General features: G+C 39.4%; 1 protein-coding gene across 11 annotated transcripts in view; it reads right to left on the bottom strand.

The window, feature by feature from the left end:
- GALK2 (galactokinase 2) overlaps positions 1-22,495 on the bottom strand; it is a 166,243-nt gene that overhangs the window by 86,960 nt on the left and 56,788 nt on the right. For 10 of the 11 annotated variants that reach the window (XR_010131176.1, XM_019010860.4, XM_063698986.1 and 7 more), the window contains 2 exons: positions 4,886-4,976; positions 1,481-1,627 (listed from right to left, as the gene is read on the bottom strand). Coding sequence is in view for 10 of the 11 variants with exons in the window: in XM_019010860.4 (XP_018866405.2) it covers positions 1,481-1,627; positions 4,886-4,976 (238 nt within the window). In the remaining variant the exon portion in view is untranslated. Of the gene's footprint in view, positions 1-1,480; positions 1,628-4,885; positions 4,977-15,440; positions 15,586-22,495 lie in introns of all 11 variants that reach the window. The other variant, XM_063698989.1, reaches the window with a different exon arrangement.

Genomic DNA, 22,495 nt, shown 5'->3' with positions numbered 1-22,495 from the left:
AAACCCTGCAATGGTTTCCCACTGCTATGAAGATGATGCCTAAATTCCTTAACAAAGTTTACAAGGCCCAGCAACTGATCTCCTGCTCTGTTATCCAAATTGCTGTATGCTTCAGCCATATTGAGACATTTTTTTTGTTACTCCAACAAGCCATGATTGCTTTTACTCTGGACATTTCCACATGATGTTCTCTCCACCCAATACATGCTTATCTGATGTCATCAGTGTTATCATGCCATCAATATCTACAACTCCTTTAATCTTTGGTGTCTCCATTTAGATGTCCTATGCTCTCTAAATCTGGGTTATATCTGCTCCCATAGAAAACTACTTATCCACTTACTATATTCTATTGCAGTTGCCTATTTACTTGTCTCTTTTCCCTTTTAGACTATAAGCATAGTGAAAGTTGAGACTATACTTATTATATCTCCAATGCCTTGAACATTATCTGGCACAAAATAGCCATTAAATAAATAATGGTTGAATGATGAACAAACAAATGAATAAATAAACAAATCAGATTGAAAATTGTACCAGGGGAAACACATTTTACACATGGACTTCCTGTCCCTTGCTTCTTCTCTTCTCAAAAAATAATAATAATATGTAAGCCCCCTTTCCCTCCCAACCAGTCATTGCTCACTAAGGGCTAATTAATGTACACTTACACAGGACAGCTAAAAAGAAGGATTCTGTCTGAACCTTTGCTTTCTCCTTCATTCCTGCCTTCCTCCTATACATAAAATTTTCAAACTGAAAGTTTAAACATGCTTAAAAGAGACTAAGCATGTGGCTGCCTTTCTCTTGATCTGTCCAAACCGTCCGTAAACCTGGTAGTATATGTACATGGGGTAAAAAGAACCTATGATAACATTTTATTTGAACCAGAATGCTAAAGCATTAATTAAAGCTGAGCACACCTGCTCTAAACTGCAGAGTCAGAGATTTATGTGAACTTATAAACTTGAGGCTTTCTGACCTCTTGTACAATTTATATTTCCTTTAAATAAGCATTTCCTCTTGTAATGCAATATTTTAAAGTTTATTTCTGTGACTAATCTGCTGGCATATTCAGTTCCTTTATTACCTAGTCTTTACCCTTGTAACCCATTACTTGTCAAATTTTTAATTTAAGGTTTTGGGTGAAAATAAGCAGGCTCAACCATGAGAGGAAGAATTTCTTGCCCTAAATTTAACTTGTGAATGAGGTGATCTAAAATGATATCCATACATTCAAATCCCATATTTAATACAATGTATTTTTATACAGTTATTCACAGATCTATTCACTCACTGTTTGGAGGGTATAAGCTACTTTATAGTGATTTATCACTTGTTAAGTTACAATGCTTGCCCACATGTGCAGTCCTTTTAGAGAAGACAGTTTTTCAATCAAGGAAGGCATTCTGAGTTGAGATTTGGATGCTAATGATTATTAGGAGAGGGTTCTATGAGGTTTCCTAACAAAGGTAGTTACCTTGGATAGACTCCTTCCCAGCACTGTGAGCGTCACCAAGCCAGCACAACAGACCAAAGCACTGGAGCTGGAGAGGCCAGAACTTGGTGGGATATTTCCATCTACCAGGCAGTTCATTCCAGTCAGGTTACTAAGACCAAAGTGTTCCTAAGAATATAAGGAAAAACAGCAACAGTAATTCAGTATTGAATTCAAGGAGTAGTGAAAGCTTCTTTCATTCCCCATAGAACAAAAGTCTATCAATAGACTTATAATAGTTATAGAAACTACTTATGCAATTCAATTTAGTTGAGACTATATGTGACATTTTATTTAATGACTCTTAGCCACAGGGTAATTCCCTTAAATGCCTTTAATTTTCTTGCCTTGAATGTTCTTTTTCTTGAATATTAATTGATTTGAATATGGAAAAAATATAAAATTGCCTTGAATGTTCTTTTTCTTGAGTATTAATTGATTTGAACAAATATGGAAAAAATATAAAACAATTATAATCCAATTTGTCAAGTAGCAGGACAAGAAATATACAATTATCTGTGAGGTAATTTAAATCTCCATGCAGCACAACTCCAGCATTCTGTTATTATAAAAGTCCAGCCCCCAAGCAGTGACTTGTTTCTAAGGAGTGCCTTACTTCAGAAGGTTCTCTGAAAAAAAGGAGTTCCAAACATTCTCAGTTCTATTTTACTTATGAAAAAACCTAGGCACCAAGAGATGAAGAAACTTTCCCAAGATGACACACAGGGAGACGAGAGTAGGGCCCAGGTCTCTGAATCCTGTTTGAAAACTTTTCCACTGCAGTTAGAAACCTGAGCCAGCAAACCGTCATTGTGATTTAATATGCCAGCTATATGAGAAAATCCAGATGCTTACTACAGTTTATAGATACAGTTTAGCCATATGGTAGCTTTAAAGATAGTCAAATTAGAATTCAGCCACAAATGAGAATACAGACCCTAAACAAGTCGAGGAAACTCTATTTCTACAAATAGGAAAGCCCAAAGAAATAATCAGATTCTGATTTAAATATGGAAAGCTCTAGTATACTTACATTACTTTCTAACACTAGGACACTGTGGATGATATCATATCATAACCTTTGTGGTTTAAGTTTACAAATAAATTCAAGTCTACCTCCTTCTCAAGAAAAAGTACCATAGTCTTTGCAAATTACTCAAATGACTGAAGATTAACGTATGAAATACTATTACCTAATTATGCATTTCATCATACATATTATACAAGGGAGAATTTCAATAAGCTAGCTAGAATAACTAAAATAACAACAAAATTCTGCAAATAAAAGACTTTTTTCCTTAATTTTTTGTTTGTCTGTCCTAGCTAGCAAAATTCTCGCACCACAATAAGAAGAAATTTAGCTGGGTGTACTTCTCTTCCTGATTTCAAGTCATCTAAAAATTTCCTTCCAGATATACAAACAAAGTATAAACTGAAACTCTACTGTTGCCAATGCCCTTTCATACAGAATATCAGACAGCTTGTTTAAAAAAAAAAAAATTGAAGAATACAATATATTTAATATAAACTGATCAAACACAGGTGTCTTGAGTGGGAATCATACTTAAGAACTTATCAGCCGGGCGCAGTGGCTCACACCTGCAATCCCAGCACTTTGGGAGGCCGAGGCGGGTGGGTCACGAAGTCAGGAGTTCAAGACCAGCCTGGCCAATATAGTGAAACCCCATCTCTACTAAAAATACAAAAATTAGCCAGGCACGGTGGCAGGCGCCTGTAATCTCAGCTACTAAGGAGGGTGAGGCAGGAGAATCGCTTGAACCCCGGGGGCAGAGGTTGCAGTGAGCTGAGATCACGCCACTATACACTCCAGCCTGGGCGACAGAGCAAGACTCCATCTCAAAAAAAAAACAAAAAAACAAAAAAAAAAGTATTATGCAATGTTTAAATGAAAATGTATAACGAATTCAAAATGCAAATGGGTATATGCCACATTCTGTAATAGCTCTATGCCAAAAGGATAACATGTTCAATTTAATATAAGCGAATTATCCTCTGAAACTTTCTAGTATTTGAATTTGAAAGTTTCTGAACAGGCTAGCATTTAAATTACCTTTCTGCCAAAAGTTCATTGTATAAGTTTGCTTTTGCACATAAATTGTCAAACCAAACAGGAAGGCTTTAAAACCTGAAATGCTCAAAAATAACACAAAGCAACATGCATTATTTAGGCCACTTTACCCATATGCTGCAAAAAGGCATGTTGTTACAAGGAAGATTAAAATTGCATTTGCCAGGCAAATGCTTCCAAATACTGTAATTCCCACTAATGCATATGATAAGCCAGATGATTTGAAGATTTAAAACCTGCCAATAACTTTTCCTGTAAGTTATTACCATGTGTCTGAGAGAAAGGAAAACACAAAAGAAAGAAATGAATTCATTAACTTTAAGAACAAAAACCACCACTGTTACAGTATAGGACTACACATTAGAAATAAATTTGATGTATTTCTGTAATGGTGTGCCACTAAGTCCTAGCTGCTCATTACAAAGTTTCAGATAGGACTGCCAGGCAGTAAGGAACACAAGCTCTCTAAAACATGGGTCAGCTTGTTTGTTTACTTTTAGCTCACAAAGGCAACATTTACTTCTTATTGTCCTACTATGATTCTATACAAGTCACAACATCTAAAATAATTATTGCAATATAAAAGTGGCTCTAAAAACAGCAAATATCAACTTTCTTTTGGTCCTTGATACTTTTTCAATTATGAGAGTGAAAACATTTTATTTTCTTGTTCTTGTATGTAACATTAGAGATTTTCAAAGTAATTATTCAATGTTTCTTGGAAAATACTTACACTAATACATTCCATTACATCTTTTTTTAATCCCATCTGAAGTAGCAATAACAATACTAGCTACCATTTATTAAATGGCTACCATCAAGCTTTACGTAATTCTTTTAACAACTCTTTGTCTGGATAGCAATGACATCATTTTATGGATAAATCTGAGACTTAAGAGGTTAAATTACCACAGCTGAGAAGAGCCCAGATGCAAACCTGGGCTGACTCTAAATCCTATTACAGTATACTCCTATACATCCCAAGTATAAATGTAAATAATAGTATTAAAACATATCCTCAAAAGTATGTTTAAACAAAGATTTTAAAACCAGACAGATGTTTGTCAGATGCACCTATTTATGAACAGCCAGCTGTATAAAAACCACTACTGCCCCCTGTGAACACTACCCCAAAACAGTCATATCTTCCCCACTCTCTGAAACACAAACTAGCAAAATAGAACAGAAGCATCGGTTAGTACTGTAAGGAGATGAAAAAGATGTAGAAAATAAAATAAATCTGACAGAATACACATGATAATCTCAACTGGTAGTAAGTGCCTTATAAACCAATTTACCTGAATTCCTTTAAGTCCACATAAGAAATAGTTGTGCCACAAAGGCTTGGTTTTATCAATCTGGACGTTATTAGCACTAGTACTGAAGTCCCTGCGAAGACGAAAGACACCATTAATTTAAAATCTGTAGGCCTTGAGCTGCAAAATCAATGGCTGACTGCTGCCATCTTGTGCCAACACAGTGATACTGACTCTCCTTTCCCTTTTATGTTCAAACTGTGTGTCTACAGCAAAACATCTCCAGCTGCTAAGAGTTAAGGGAGGAAGTTGCAGTGGCCTTAGTGACTAAACTACCTCCAACTGACCCTTTTTATTTCCTGAAACACAGAGGAAACAATATATTTCAGAGTAATCTACAACTATTTTCTCTTTCATGTTGGTCCTTGTTAAACTGGTGTAAACCACATGAATGCTTATCCTCTGGGCCTGCTGTTTGGCACACCCCCAAACTGAAACAAGAGTACTCAAAGCCATCTCTGCCACCCATCCAATTTTACCATCTGCACAATTTAAGAAAAAAAACAAACAAAATAATGATTTTGATGCATAATCAATTTAACAAAATAAGATTCCATGAGTCTATACTAATGTAAGTTAACAAATGAATACAAAGCTAAATGAAGAGGAAGGAAAAACTCTTTATTATGGTAAAATGCTAACTAATAGATATAGAAGGAATGATGTGAATAGAAAAGTCACTACATGGTAAACTTTATGATAATTTGTTTCAGGAAACAATCATCAATGGACTGTTAAACTTAATAAACTGGCTGAACTGGGCTAAACTTAGTAAAAATGTGATGAGAAGCAAGATATTTACAGTATTTCCCCACCAGACACTTATGAACTACAATGGAAAAACACAGTATCTGGGCCAGGCGCAGCAGCTCACACCTCTAATCTCAGCACTTTGGGAGGCCAAGGCAGGCAGATCACAAGTTCAGGAGTTCGAGACAAGCCTGGCCAATATGGTGAAACCCTGCCTCTACTAAAAATACAAAAATTATCTGGGTGTGGTTGTGGGCGCCTGTAGTCCCAGCTACTCGGGAGGCTGAGGCAGAAGAATCGCTTGAACCCGGGAGGTGGAGGTTGCAGTGAGCTGAGATCGTGCCACTGCACCCCAGCCTGGGTGACAGAGTGAGATTCCGTCTCAGAAAAAAAAAAAAAAAAAAAAAAGTATCTGATATGGTTTGGCTGTGTCCCCACTCAAATCTCATCTTGAATTGTAGCTCCCATAATTCTCACACATTGTGGGAGGGACCCGATGGTAGGTAACTGAATCATGGGGGTGGATCTTTCTTGTGCTTTTGTCATGATAGTGAATAAGTCTCATGGGATCTGCTGGTTTTACAAAGGGGAGTTCCCCTGCACACGCTCTCTTTGCCCGCTGCCATGTAAGATGTGACTTTGCTCCTCATTTGCTTTCTGCTATGATTGTGAGGCTTCCCCCGCCATATGGAACTGTGAGTCAATTAAACCTCTTTCCTTTATAATTACCCAGCCTAGGGTTTTTCTTTATTAACAGCATGAAAATGGACTAATATAGTATCTTTATGGTAGAAAGATCTGACAGATGCTACCTTAATCAAATGATCAAAATTAACACCACCAGTAAAGGGATGTTTTGTGCCTCCTTGATACAATATACTAAGCATACATCCATGGAATGTGGGATTTCCTTATGCTATTCTTGTGTCTTCTTTGTAAGTCAAAAAAAATACTTCAAAACGAAAAATAGGTAGATAAATAAATAGGCTCCTAAAATCAGCCAAAGGACAGTGTATGTGAAATGGGAGAATCAATTAAAGAGGAGGAAATGAAGCAAAATTCTCCATATTGACTGAGTGTTCTAATATAACTGACTAAATATCTACTATATGCCAATCATTGTAATAGATGCCTTCCATGGATTATTTTAACTCAATAACATGGATACATTATCTCTTTCAAAATATATTAAGTGGCTAACCACTTAAGCATACAAAGCATGCATGGGAATATAAAGGTATTTATGGGAATTTAAAAGGCAGAAGGCTTGCCTTTTAAAAGTTCACAATCTAGCCAAGATGACATGAACATAAATAACTACCAAACAGTAATGGCATGTGATAATAATACTGGGTGGCATATGTGGCTGAGAGAGTATTATTTCTAAAAGTCCGCATTTGATAGAGAGAGGACGTCTTCCTGGAGGCTCAAAGAGGTTTAGCTGCTTTCCAAAAATGCATAGTCTGACTTCAGCTCATCAGAATTTTACTCTGCTGTCACTCACAGAAGTTGAAAATATGTTGCTCACCGTCAACAAGAGGTCACAGAATTTGAAAGCAGATACAGTTATGTTAGCATATCTGACAGGTTCTATTCCTAGTTAAGAGGACATCTTGAAAGTCACTAAGAAAAGAAAACCAGAAAGAGATTTTGAGAGGGGAATACGAACAGAGGGGGTAGGCAGATATGAGGAGAAAAAGAGGAGGATAGTTGCACATATGTAGGAAGCTACATGAGCAACGTTCCAGAAAGAACTGTGATATAATTTGGATTTGCATCCCTGCCCAAATCTCATGCCAAGTTGTGATTCCCCAGTGTTGGAGGTGGGACTTGGTGGGAGGTGATTGGATCATGGGGGTGGATTTCCCCCTTCGGTATTGTTTTCATGATAGAGCTCTCACTAGATCTGGTTGTTTAAAAAGTCTGTGGCACTTCCCACCTCTCTCTCTTCCTCCTGGCTCTGGCCATGTAGACATGCCTGCTTCCCCTTTGCCTTCCACCATGCTTGTAAGTTTCCTGAGGCCTCCCTAGCCATGCTTCCTGTACACCTGTAGAATTGTGAGTCAATTAAACCTCTTTTCTTTATAAATTACTCAGTCTCAGGTATTTCTTTATGGCAGTGCAAGAATGAACTAATATGGAAAACTAGTAACAAGGAGAGGGGCATTGGTATAAAGATACCTGAAAATGTGAATTTGGGTTTGGAACTGGGTAACAGGTAGAGGTTGGACCAATTTGGAGGGCTGAGAAAAAGACAGGAAGATGAGGAAAATTTGTAACTTCCTAGAGACTTGTTGAATGGTTGTTTTGAAAATCCTGATAGTGATATGGACAATGAAATCCCAGCTAAGAAGGTCTCAGATGAAAATGAGGAACTTCTTGGGAACTAGTGTAAAGGTCATTTTTGTTATGCATTAACAAAGAGCCTGGAGTCATCTAGGGATATGTGGAACTTTGAACTTGAGAGTGATGGTTTAGGTATCTGACAGGAGAAATTTCTAAGCAGCAAAGCAGTCAAGATATAGCCTGCTGCTTCTAACAACCTATGTTCATATGCGTGAGCAAAGAAATGACCTGAAACTGAAACTTATATTTAAAAGGGAAGCAAAGTGTACGAGTTTGAAAAATCTGAAGCCTGGCCATGTGGTAGAAAAGAAAAGGCCTTTTTGGAGGAGGAGTTCAAGCCAGCTACAGAAATTTGCATAAGTAAAGAATAGTCAAATGCTGATGGCCAAGACAAAGGGGAAGAGACCTCCAAAGCATTTCAGAAAACTTTGCAGCAGTTCCTTCCATCACAGGCATGTAGGTCTAAGAAGGAAGAATGGTTTCATGAACAGGGACCAGGGTCCCACTGCCCTGCACAGCCTCAAGACACTGCTCCCCATATCCTGGCCCCTCTGCCTCCAGGGGTGGCTGAAAGGACTTCAGATACAGCTCAGGCTGCTGCTTCAGAATGTGCAAGCCATAAAACTTGGTGTTTCTACGAGGTGTTAAGCCTGCCAATGTTCAGAGTGCAAGAGTTAAGGCTTCGGGAGCCTCTGCCTAGATTTCAGAGGATGTGTAGAAAAGCCTAAATGTCTAGGCAGAACCCTGCTGCAGGAGCAGAGCCGTCATGGAGAATCTCTACTAGGGCAGTACTGAAGGGAAATCTGGGGTTGAATCCCCCACACAGAGCCCCACTGGGGCACTACCCAGTGGAGCTGTGAGAAGGGCCACTGTCTTCGAGACTGCAGAATGGTAGATCAACCAGGAGCTTGTACCATGCACATGTAAAAGCCGCAGGTGCATGAACACTAGCCCATGAAAGCAGCCTCAGGGGCTTTACTTTGCAAAGCCTCAGGGGTGCAGCTTCCCAACCTTAGGAGCCCACCCCTTGCCCCAGTGTGCCCTGGAAGTGAGATGTGGAATCAAAGGAGATTATTTGGAGCTTTAAGATTTAATGACTCCCTTGCTGGGTTTCAAACTTACATGGGGCCTGTAGCCCTTTTCTTTTGGCTAAATTCTCCCTTTTGGAAAAGAACTATTCACCCAGTGCCTGTACCCTCACTGTATGTTGGAAGTAATAACTAACCCATTTTTTATTTTACAGGCTTATAGGCAGAAGGGACTTGCCTTGTCTCAGATGAGATTTTGGACTGTGGACTTGTAAGTTAATGCTGGAATGAGTTAAGACTCTGAGGACTGTTGAGAAGGGATGACTGAATTTTGGAATGTGAGTACATGAGACTTGGGAGGGGCCAGGGACAGAATAATATGGTTTGGATTTGTGTCTCTGCCCAAATCTCATGTCAAATTATAATCCCCAGTTTTGGAAGTGGGGCCTGGTGGAAAGTGATTGGATCACAGAGGTGGATTTCCCCCTTTGGTACTCTTCTCGTGATACAGTTCTCACTTGACTTGGTTGTGTAAAAAGTGTGTAGCTGCCCCCAGCCCTCTGCCTCCTGCTCCACTCATGTAAGACATGCCTGCTTCTCCTTTGCTTTCCACCATGTTCGTAATTTGCCTGAGGACTCCCCAGCCATGCTTCCTGTACATCCTGTAGAGAATCATGAGCCAATTATACCTCTTTTATTTATAAATTACCCAGTCTCAGGTATTTCTTTATAGCAGTGTAAGAATAGACTAATACAAACTGAAAAGTGCCAGCTCCCACAGAATTAGAAGTATGGCTCAAGTCTGTCAGAAAAAAAAAAAAAACTGCTTTTTGATTAGTTATTGATCTTTGCTCTTTCCCACATCCCTGTCTCACCTCTCTACCTAGCCTTTTCCTGAGGTTCAAAACCAGACACTCATTTTCCCACCAATTCTCAACCCTGCATTACATTATCCATTTGCTTTCTCTACCCCCACTTCCATGTTTGTAGAATTCTGAGAAAAGAATCCTGAAAATGAGCAGACATGACCCATTATTACATTAATACTTTCCACTTACATATTTTATTCATTTACTTGCTCTTCAAAGAAACATCTGCCCAGTGTCTACCCTGTGTGTGTCTGGATCTGGGGTAGACCATTTATAATAAGAGTAGCATCAAAAAACATATGAAGTCGGAGGCACAGAAGAATGCCTGTAGGCATCTGGTACTTGCCTCCTCCATAAAGAAGAACCAAAATAACAAGTTGACAATCATAGTTAGAATAGATCATGTAAGAGAGAACACTGAATTCAACAAGAAGTGACAAGGAACACCTAAGGCAAGGAAGGAGAGGAAATCAGGGCAGCCTGCTCAGCCAGAATCAGCTGGGAGCCTGGAGAGGCTCTTCAGTGTGGGTAAAGGGCAAGAGAAACACCCCAAGTGGTCCACATTACTATCAAGGACTCCTGCAATCCTAGCCATAGGAGAGCCCCTCAACCCTTTAGGACCATGTGACTGACAGAGGAACTACTTGGAAATCACATGATGGCATTGCTCCAAAGAGGAAATTCATGCTGGGTTCCACACACCCCCAAGTCTTAAGCAACTTGCACATCACTATCCTGAGATCCCAGACTCTACTAGACCGCATCCTGCCATGGGGATCAACAGCTCCTGTCTCCACATCCTTGCAACCTCTCTGATGTCCCCTACCCACAGACACCATGAGTGCTAACTGCTGTTGTCAGAGCCAAAAGGTAAGCCACTGGCAATAACTACAATACTCCCAGCAGTGGGACTGCTGTGTATTTTCACGAGCCCTAAATACAGACTCCCTCACTCACAGCAACTTCCATTGCACTGCTGAGGCCAAACCATGAGCCACTGGCAGAACCCTGGTATTCACAGCAGCAGAGCCACCATGGATTTTCAAGTGCCCCGAGGAAAGGCTACCCCACCTGCAGCCACCACCTGGAGCCAAAGTGCATGCTCCCCAGCCAATTGTCTATGACTGCTGCCAGTGAAAGCAACCCCGCTCTCCCCCGCAGCTGGGCCACATCACAGCCACTGCCACCACCACCTGGGCATTCCACTAGGTGGCTTGGTTCACTCTACTACTGCCTACCACTTGCATACACCACCAGGAGGCCTGAGGATAGGCCCGCCCTGCCAGACTCCACCCCTATGCCTAAGCATACAATCCAGGGTACTAAGAATGGCTGTGTCCAGACTACCACCATTGGCACCTGAACACTCTCCCAGGGACCTAAAGATGAGCCCACCCAACCTACTACTACTACCACAGCTAGCTTCCACCTGCATGCAACACCTGTGGCACGGGGGACCAACTCACCCAGCCTAACACAGCCACCAACAACAATGCAGAATGCTTTGGAGCCAGAGGGTTGTTCTACTACTGCTACTGCCATCACACAGGTGACACTAACTACCCAGGGGTCCAAGGACCCAGCCACTCACCCAGCTCACTGCTACAACTGCCAGGATCCACAGTCTCCAACAACAACCATATCCTAAGTCACTGAGGAAATCAGAGACCAGTGATACTGTTTATGGCCAAAGGAATTATACAGAGACTACAATACTACAAGTGCCAAGAATCAATGCCAACATGCCAACCCAACCAATATCATAGGTACATCTTTGAGAAAAAGTCACTGTCTATAAAAGCAAATTCAAAAATTTGGAAGAAGCAAAACAATTCACCAGCAACAGATTCCAATGACAAAGAAATTTATTAAATTCCAGAAATAGAATTCAAAGTAATGACATTTAAAAAGCTCAGTGAAGCTGGGTGTGGTGGTTCACATCTGTAATCCCAGCACTTTGGATGGCTGAAGCAGGCAGATCACTTGAGGTCAGGAGTTTTAGACCAGCCCATCCAACGTGGTGAAACACCATCTCTACTAAAAATACAAAAATCAGCCAGGTGTGGTGGTGGGTGCCTGTAATCCCAGCTACTCGGGAGGCTGAGGCATGAGAATCACTTGAACCCAGGATGCAGAGGCTGTAGTGAACCAACATCATGCCACTGCACTCTAGCCTGAGCAACAGATTGAGACTCCATCGCAAAAAAAAAAAAAAAATATATATATATATATATATCAGTGAAAGACAAGAGAACACAGATACAAAGAAATTGGAAAAAAATTCTAGAATATGAAAAAGAAATTTAACAAATGGATATCATAAAATAAACAAAAATATTGGAACAGAATAATTCACTGAATGAAATAAAACATGCATTTGAAAGCTTCAACAATAAACTAGATCAAGCAGAAGAAAGAATTTCAGTACCTAAAGATAGCTCTTTTGAAATAATACAGTCAGACAAATATAAGGAAAAAATGATAAGAGAGAATGAAAAAACCTTATGTAACTTACGAAGCATCATAAAGCAACCAAATATTTGAATTTTTGGTGTTCAAGAAAGCAGAGAAAACCAAAAGGATAGAAAACCTACTTAACAAAATAATAGTTGAAAACTTCCCCAGTCCAGTAACAGATTTACATATTCTGATACAGGAAGCTCAGAGATCCCCAAACAAATATGACTTTAAAAGGTCTTCTCCATGGCACATTATAGCAAAGTGGTCAAAAGTCAAAGACAACAAGAAAATTCTTAAAGCAGCAAAAGAAAAGCATCTAGACACTTATAAAGGAGCCCCACCAAAACAACAGTGGATTTCTCAGCAGAAACCATACAGGCCCTGAGAAAATGGGATGATATATTCAAAGTGTAGATAGAAAAAGACTGGCAGCCAAGGATACTATACTCAACAAAATCATCCTTCATAAATGAAGGAGAACTGAAGTCTTTCCTAGAAAAACAAAAGCTGAGCACATTTATCATGAATGGGCTGAACCTACAAGCACTACTTATGGGAGTACTATACCTGGAAGCAAAGGGATAATATATACACCAACAGGAAAACACATAAAAGTATAAAGCCCACTGGTAGAGCAAACTCATGAATAAGAAAGAGAAAGGACTCAAATGTTACCACTACAGAACACCACCAAACCACAACAAACAAGAGAGAAATTAAAAAAAGAAAAAAGATATATAAAACAACCAGAAGTCAATTAACAAAATGACAGGAATAAGCCCTCCCATATCAATAATAACACTGAATGTAAAAAGATTAAATTTTCCAATTAAAAGATATAAACTAGGATAACTGATTTAAAAACATGACCCTATAATAAGCCCCCTACAAAAATAAAACCTCTTTTCATCTGAAAAAAACACATATATATTGAAAGTAAGAGAATGAAAAAAATATATTCCATGCAAACAGAAACCAAAAGCAAGCAGGAATAGCCATGCTTATATCAGATAAAATAGACTTTAAGTCAAAAAAAGTAAAAATAGACAAAGAGGGGTATTATATAATGACAAAGGGATCAAATTAGCAAAGGATATGACAACTCTAAACACATATACACTCAACAACAAAGCACCCAGATATATAAAGCAAATATTATTATGACTAAAGGGAGAAAGACAGCACAATACAATAATACTTGGGGACTTCAGCAGCCCACTCTCAACATTACAGAGATCATCACAACAGAAAATTTAAAAAGAAACACTGGATTTAGACTGCACTACTGACCAAATAGACCTAAAAGAAATTTACAAAACATTTCATCCAGCAGCTACAGAATATACATTCTTCTCATCAGCAGATGAAACATTCTCCAGGATAGACCATATGTTAGGACACATAACAAGCCTCAACAAATTTTTTAAAATGGAAATCATGTCAAATATCTTCTTAGATACAACAGAATAAAACTAGACAGTGTGTATCAAATATCTCTTAGATATAATGGATTAAAATTAGATAGTAATAAAAAGAGGAACTTGTGATACTGTATAAATACAAAGAAATTTAACAGCATGATTCTGAATGACCACTAGCTCAAGGAAGAAATTAACATAGAAATCAAAAAGTTTATTCAAATAAATGAGAACTGAAACACAACATAACAAAATCTATGGAATATACTAAAAACACTGCCAACAGAGAAGATCATAGCAATGAATGCCTACATCTAAAAAGAAAGAGTTCAAATAAGCAACCTAATTATGCATCTCAGGGAATTAGAAAAGCAGTAAGAAACAAAACCCAAAAATAGTAGAAGGAAAGAAATAATGAAGATCAGAATAGAACTAAATAAAGTAGCTATTAAAAAAAAACATAAAGGGTTAAAGCTTTTGGAGGGATAGCAGTTAAGGTGGCTGACTAGACACAGCCAGGAAGCACCACTCCCACTGAACGAGACTAAAAATTAAGTAAACTAATAAACTTTGAGCAAATCTTAGAGAGAAAACACCAAGAGTAGATAGAGAAGCAACACAGACACTGAGGCTGAAAAGAGAAGAAGGTGGGAACCTTGTGTGGGGTTGCTGAATGCTAGGGCTCATGCTCAGCCCTGAAAGCCTCCTGAGGGAGGGGTTAGTGAAGGGATAGTGGGGCAACCCACTCTTGCTGCAGATCTCCAATCCTAGGTACAAGAGATCCTATGACGCCCATAAACATTTAAACTGGCAAGGGGATCTGCCTGGAGAGCAGGCAGTAAAAGTACTCCAGCCTATATGGAATGGAGGTTTGGCACACATGACAGCCACAGCAGAATACAGCCATAGGTGCCCATCCCCCAAGGCTCCCCTTCTTCCTCTGAGTAACTCTAACCCCAGTTGACCACTGGGTCAAGAGAACAGGGCTGACTTTCCAGTGGGAATGGGGCATGTCTGTTCTGCAGGCACTCCTGCCCACCAGCCCCTTCCAAGGCCTCTGCCCAGCTGCTCTAACAGGAGCATGAGTACAGTGCAGCCTCCACTGCCCAGTATGGGTGCTTTATCAAAAGGCCAGCCTGAGTACTTTCTCAGAGGTCTGGAAGCAGTTGGAATCCCCCAGCACAGTTGGTGCTGTGCCAAAGGGAGCCAAAAGATGGAGCTGTGGGCCAGTCCCAACAGCTCAGGGCTGCAGCATGCAGCTTGGGAATCTTGAGCCAAGATCTGTAGCCAGTGCTAGAGCAGGGAAGGAGCCCACACCCTCAGAAGACAGAGAGGAGTGAAACACAGAGGCTTGTAAGCCAGCATCAGAGAAGGGCATCTCTCCCTCTACAGCAGCAGTCCCCAACCTTTTTAGCACAGGGACCAGTTTTGTGGAAGACAATTTTTCCATGGATGGTGTATGTTGGGGAGGAGGGGATGGTTTCAGGTTGAAACTGTTCTACCTCAGATCATCAGGCATTGGATTATCATAAGGAGTATGCAACCTAGATCCCTCCCACATGCAGTCCACAATAGGGTTCATGCTTCTATGACAGTCTAATGCCACTGCTGATCTGACGGGAGACCGAGCTCAGGTGGTAATAATGCTCACTCACCCACCACTCACCTCCTGCTGTGTGTCCCACTTCTGAACAGGCCATGAAGCAGTAACAGGGATTGGGGAACCCTGCTCTACAGGACCAGTCCAAGAATGGTGTGGCCTATCTGCAGGTCATAGCCTCTGCCTGAGGGAGCCCTGCAGCCCAGAAGACCTAATTAAAGAAAAAGACAGGATCAGTGCCAGTGATCAGAGGGGGCTTCCTCAAAGCTCAGGAACAGACCTGCTGAGAGGGTCATCTGTCTCCCCCTACCCCACTATAGAGCACTACTGCAAATGCACTGAAATATAAAAAAAGCTGTGAAGCTGATTAAGAGCCTATCTGCTGGCCACCACTCTTAAGCACCATTTACTGGATCACATCCCAAATTAAAACACCAAAAATAATCTGCCAATATACATCACTTGTGAAACCAGGGGCAAGAATCCAGCCACAAATAAAGATCCTGTACAGAGCCTTGGCCCTCTGAAAGCAACCAGAAATGAAGCCAATTGACTATCCTCCATTTAAACTACAGTTAAAAGAACACCAGTTCTCTCAGAGGAGAATCAGTGAAAAAACTAAAGTAAAAGGAAAAAAGTTGGAGTTATCACATTACCCAACTTCAAATTATACTACAAGGCTACAGTAACCAAAACAGCACAGTACTGGTACAAAAACAGATACATAGACATAGACTTATAGAACAGAATAGAAAACCCAGAAATAAAGCTGAACACCTACATCCATCTGATCTTCCACAAAGTCAACAAAAACAAGCAATGAAGGAAGGGCCCCCTATTCAATAAATGGTGCTGGTATAACTGGTTAGCCATATGCAGTAGAATGAAACTGGACCCCTGTCTTTCAGCATATATAAAAATTTATTCAAGATGGATGAAAGATTTAAATATAAGACCTCAAGCTGTATGAATCCTAGAAGAAAACCTAGGAAATGCTTAGAATTTGGCAAAGATTTTATGGCTAAATCTCCAAAAGCAACTTTGATAAAAACAAAAATTGACAAGTGAGACCTAATTAAAGAGGTTCCGCACAGCGAAAGAAACTATCAACGGCGTAAACAGATAACTCACAAAATGAGAGAAAATATTCACAAACTATGCATCTGACAAAGGTCTAATATCAGAATCTGTAAAAATTGTAAACAAATCAACAAGCAAAAAACAAATAATCCCACTTAAAAATGGGCAAAGTATATGAACAAACACTTCTCAAAGGAAGACATACAAATGCAAATCAAAACCACAATGAGATACCATCTCACTCCAGTCAGAATGGCTATTATGTAAATGTCAACAAGAAACAGATGCTGGCAAGGCTGTGTAGAAAAAGGAATGCTTATACACTCTTGGTGGGAGTGTAAATTAGTTCAGCCACTGTGGAAAGCAGTTTGGAGTTTCCTCACAGAACTTAAAACAGAACTATCATTTAACCCAGCAATCCCATTACTGGGTATATACCCATAGGAAAATAAATTATTCTAAAAAAAAAAAAGACACATGCACTCATATGTTCATTGAAGCACTATTTACCATAGCAAACACATGGAATCAACCCAGGTGCCCATCAATGGTGGGCTGGATAAAGAAACTGTGGTATACATACACCAGGGAATACTATGCAGCCATAAAAAGGATGAAATCATATCCTTTGCCACAACATGGATGCAGCTGGAGGCTATAGTCCTAAGCAAATTAACACAGGAAGAAAATCAAGTACTGCTGCATGTTCTCACTTATAAGTGGGAGCTAAATATGAGCACACAGGGACATAAAGATGGGAACAATAGACACTGAGGACTAGTAAGCAATGGCGGGGGCAGTAGGGAGGCAGGAAGTGTGGGCTGAAAAACTGCCTATTGGCTGCTATGCTAACTACCTGGGTGATGGGATCATCTGTACCCCAAACATCACCATTACAAAATGTATCCAAGTAAAAAACCTGCACATGTAACCCCTGAATCTAAAATAAAAGTTGAAAGTATTCTACTGAAAAAATACAAAGAATCAAGAAAATGGAAAGTTGATTATTTGAAAAGAAGAACAAAATTGATAAACTGCTAGCCAGATTAACCACGAAAAAAAGTGAGAAGACCCAAATAAACAAAATCAGAATCAAAAAAGGACATTACAACTGATACCATGGAAATACAAAAGCTTATCAGACACTGTTATGAACAACTATACTATACACAAATAAACCAGAAAACCTAAAGGAAATTGATAAATTCCTAAACACACAACATAACAAGATTAAATCAGGAAGAAACAAAAAACATAAACAGACTAGTAACAAGTACCAAGATTGAAACAGTAAAATGAAAAGGCTTCCAACAAAGAAAAGCCCAAGACTGGACAGCTTCACTGAAAAATTCTACCAAACTTACAAAGAACAAATACCAATCCTCTTCAAACAATTCCAATAAATTGAAGAGAAGGAAATTAACCTAGTCCCAAAAGGCAAGCATCACTCTGATGCTAAAATTAGACAAAGGTGTAACAAAAACCAAAACTGCAGGCCAAGATCCCTATTTACATATATGTAAAAATTTTCAACAAAATTGCAGCAAACTGAATCCAACAGCACATCAAAAAGATAAAACACCATGATCAAGTGGGATTTATCCCAGGGATGCAAGGATTGTTCAAGAAACACAAATCACTAAATGTGACACATCGCATCAGTAGAATAAAGGACAGAAACCACATAATCATCTCAATAGACATAGAGAAAGCATGTAATAAAATTCAACATCCTTTCACGATAAAAACTCTCAATTATCAGGCATAGAATAAATATACCACAACACAATAAAAGTCTCATATGACAAACCCACAGCTAACATCATATCAAATAAAGAAAAGTTGAAGCCTTTCCTGTAAAACCTGGAACCCAAAAAAGATGACCAATATCACTACTCCTAGTCAACATAATACTGGAAATTTTAGCCAGAATAATCAGGCAAGAATAAAAATAGAAGGATCCAAGTTGAAATGGAGGAAGTTAAATTGTCCTGTTTCACAGGTGACATGATTTTATATCCAGAAAAACCTAGACTCTAAAAAAAAACTCTTACACCTAATAAATAAATTCAGTAAAGCTGCAGTATAAAAAAACCAACATACAAAAATTTGCAGCATTTCAATACATCAGTAATGAACTAGCTGAGAAAGAAATTAAGCCAGAAATGCTGTTTATAATAGCTACAAAAAAAAATACCTAAGAATAAATTTAACCAAGGAGATGAAAGATCTCTAAGGAAAACTAGAAAACACTGATGAATGAAATTGAAGAGGACACAAACAAATGAAAAGACATCCCATGTTAATGGATTGAAAAAAATTAATATTGTTAAAATGAACATACTGCCCAAAGCAGTCTACAAATTCAATGCAATCCCTATGAAAATACTACTGTCATTTTCACAAAAATAGAAAAATATCCTAAAATATGTATAAAACTAAAAAAAAGAGCCCAAATAGCCAAAACACTCCTGAGGAAAAAGAACAAAGCAAGAGGCGTCACACTATCTGACCTCAAAATATATTACAAGGCTATAAAAACCCAAACAGCAAGGTATTGGTATCAAAACAGACACAAGTAATAATGGGACAGAAGAGAGAACCCAGAAATACATCCATGTATGTACAGCAAACTCATTTTCTTTTTTTTTTTAATTTTTTTATTTTTTTCGAGACAGAGATTTTGCTCTTGTTGCCCAGGCTGGAGTGCAGTGTCATGATCTCGGCTCACTGCAACCTCCACCTCCTGGGCTCAAGCAATTCTCCTGCCTCAGCCTCCTGAGTAGCTGGGATTATAGGCACGCACCACCGCACCCAGCTAATTTTTTGTATTTTTAATAGAGACAGGGCTTCATCATGTTGGCCAGGCTGGTCTCAAACTCCTGACCTCAGGTGATCTGCCTGCCTCAGCCTCCCAAAGTGCAGGGATTACAGGCATGAGCCACCGCGCTTGGCCAGCAAACTCATTTTCAACAAAGGTACCAAGAAAATACATTCAGGAACGAACACCCTCTTGAATAAATGGTGCTGGGAAAACTCAATACCCATATGCAGAAGAATGAATTGAACCCCTATTTCTCACCATATACAAAATTCAATCCAAGATAGGTTAAAGACTTAAACATAACACCCACAACTATAAAACTACTAGAAAGAAATATAGGGGAAACACTTTAGGATACAGCCAAAGATTTTATGACTAAGATCTCAAAAGTACAGAAAAATAAAACAAAAACAGATAAATAAAACTATTTTAAACTAAAAAGCTTCTGCCCACGTAGGAAGCAATCAGCAGAGTAGGGAGACAACCTGTTGAATGGGAGAAAATATTTGCAAACTATTCATCCAACAAGGAACTAATATCCAAAATATACAAGGAACTCAAAACACTCGATAGTAAAAACGAGTAATAATCCCATTTAAAAGTGGACAAATAACATGAAGAGACATTTTTCCAAAGACATACATACAAATGGCAGATAGGTATATGAAAACTCTTTACCATCACTAATCATCAGCAAAATGGAAATCAAAACCACAATGAGACATCATGTTACCCAAGTTAGAATGGCTATTACTAATAAGACAAAAGATAACAGATGCTGGTAAGGACACAGAAAAAAGGAAACACTTATACACTGTTGGTGAGAATGTAATTAGTGCAGCCATTATACAAAACAGTAGGGAGATTTCTCAGAGCACTAAAAACACAACTACCATATGATCCAGCAACCCTAATACTGCGTATTTATCCAAAGGAAAAGAAATCAGTATATCAAGGGGATACCTGCACTCCATGTTTATTCCAGTACCATTCACAACAGCAAAGATAGGGAATCAACCTAAGTGCCCACCAACAGATGAATAAATAAAGAAAATGTATATATACACAATGGAATACTACTCAGCCATAAAAAAAATAAAATCATGTCATTTGCAGCAATGTGGATGGAATAAGCCAGGTACAGAAAAACAAACATCAGATATTCTCACTCATACGTGGGAACTTAAAAAACTGATCTCATGAAGGTACAGGGTAGAATGATAGATAATAGAGGTGAGGAATGGTCAGTGAACGGGGGATAAAAAGAGGTTGGCAAATAGGTAAAAACATACGGTTAGATAGAAGGAGTAAGTTCTTTTTTTTTTTTTTTTTTTTTTTTTTTTTTGAGACGGAGTCTCGCTCTGTCACCCAGCCTGGAGTGCAGTGGCACGATCTCGGCTCACTGCAAGCTCCGCCTCCCGGGTTCACGCCATTCTCCTGCCTCAGCCTCCCGAGTAGCTGGGACTACAGGCGCCCGCCACCACGCCCGGCTAATTTTTTTTTGTATTTTTAGTAGAGACGGGGTTTCACCATGTTAGCCAGGATGGTCTCGATCTCCTGACCTCGTGATCCGCCCGCCTCGGCCTCCCAAAGTGCTGGGATTACAGGCGTGAACCACCGCGCCCGGCAGAAGGAGTAAGTTCTAATGGTCTATAGCAGAGTAGGGGGACTATAGTTAACAACCACGTATTGTATATTTCAAAATACCTAGAAGAAAGGACCTGTAATGTCCCAACACAGAAATGACAGAGCAAGACTCTGTCTCAAAAAAAAAAAAAAAAGACTTGTATCTATAAGAAACTCAAAAATAGGGAAATGATTTGAGAAGACGCTTCAACAAAGAATACATCTAGGTAGCAAATAAGTAGATGAAAAGATGTTCAACATCAATCAGAGAAATTTAAAAACTTGAAATATGCTACTACACATTTATGAGAATAGCTAAAATTTTAAGACATGTTAGTAACACCACTGGTGAAAATGTAAAATTATACAACTTTGGCAAGCAGAAAATATCTTTCTATTTGTTTTTTTTTTTTTTTTTTTTTTTTGAGACAGAGTCTCGCTCTGTCACCCTGGCTGGAGTGCAGTGGCGCAATCTTGGCTCACTGCAACCTCCACCTCCCAGGTTCAAGCGATTCTCCTGCCTCAGCCTCCTGAGTAGCTGGGATTACAGGTGCATGCCACAATATCCAACTAATTTTTTTGTATTCTTAGTGGAGACAAGCTTTTGCCATGCTGCCCAGGCTGGTCTCGAACTCCCAGGCTCAAGAGATTCATCCACCTCAGCCTCCCAAAATGCTGGGATTACAGGTGTGAACCACCGTGCCCAGCCAGAAAATTTCTTTAAAAGGCTATATTAGTTCATTTTCATGCTGCTGATAAAGACATACTTGAGACTGAGCAATTTACAAAAGCAAGAGGTTTAATGAACTTACAGTTCCACATGGCTGCGGGAGCCTCACAATCATGGCAGAAGGCAAGGAGGAGCAAGTCACGTCTTATATCGATGGTGGCAGGCAAAAAGAGAGCTTGTGCAGGGAAACTCCCATTTTTAACACCATCAGATCTCATGAGACTTATTCATTATCACAAGAACAGCACGGGAAAGACCCGCCCCCATGATTCAATTACCTCCTACCAGGTTCCTCCCAGGACACGTGGGAATTGTGGGAGTTACAATTCAAGATGAGATTTGGGTAGGGACACCACCAAACCATATCAAAGGCAAACCAGGACGGATGCAGTAGCTCAAACCTGCAATCCCAGCACTTTGGGAGGCTGATGCAGGTGGATCACTTGAGGTCAGTAGCTCAAGACCAGCCTGGTCAACATGGTGAAATCCCATCTCTACCAAAAAATACAAAAATTAGCCAGGTGTGATGGCATGTGCCTGTAGTCCCAGCTACTCCGGAGACTGAAGTGGGAGAATCTCTTGAACCTGGGAGGCAGAGGTTGAGTTGAGCTGAGATCGCCCCACTACACTCCAGGCTGAGCAACAGGGTGAGACCCTGTCTCAATAAATAAATAAATGGCAAACCAGACACTCCAATCATAGGTATTTACCCAACAGAAATGAAACATATGTCCACACATATATTTGTACATAAATATTTGTAGCAGTATTATTCATACAGGCAAAAACTGGGAATGATCTAAATGTCCATTATTGGTAAACAAACAAATTAAGATATACTTACACAATGAATGCTAAAAC

The sequence above is a fragment of the Gorilla gorilla genome, chromosome 16, assembly GCF_029281585.2.
Source record: "Gorilla gorilla gorilla isolate KB3781 chromosome 16, NHGRI_mGorGor1-v2.1_pri, whole genome shotgun sequence".
NCBI classification, from domain to species: Eukaryota; Metazoa; Chordata; class Mammalia; order Primates; family Hominidae; genus Gorilla; species Gorilla gorilla.
Note: the sequence above shows the minus strand (reverse complement) of the source record. Positions and strands in the feature narration are given on the sequence as shown.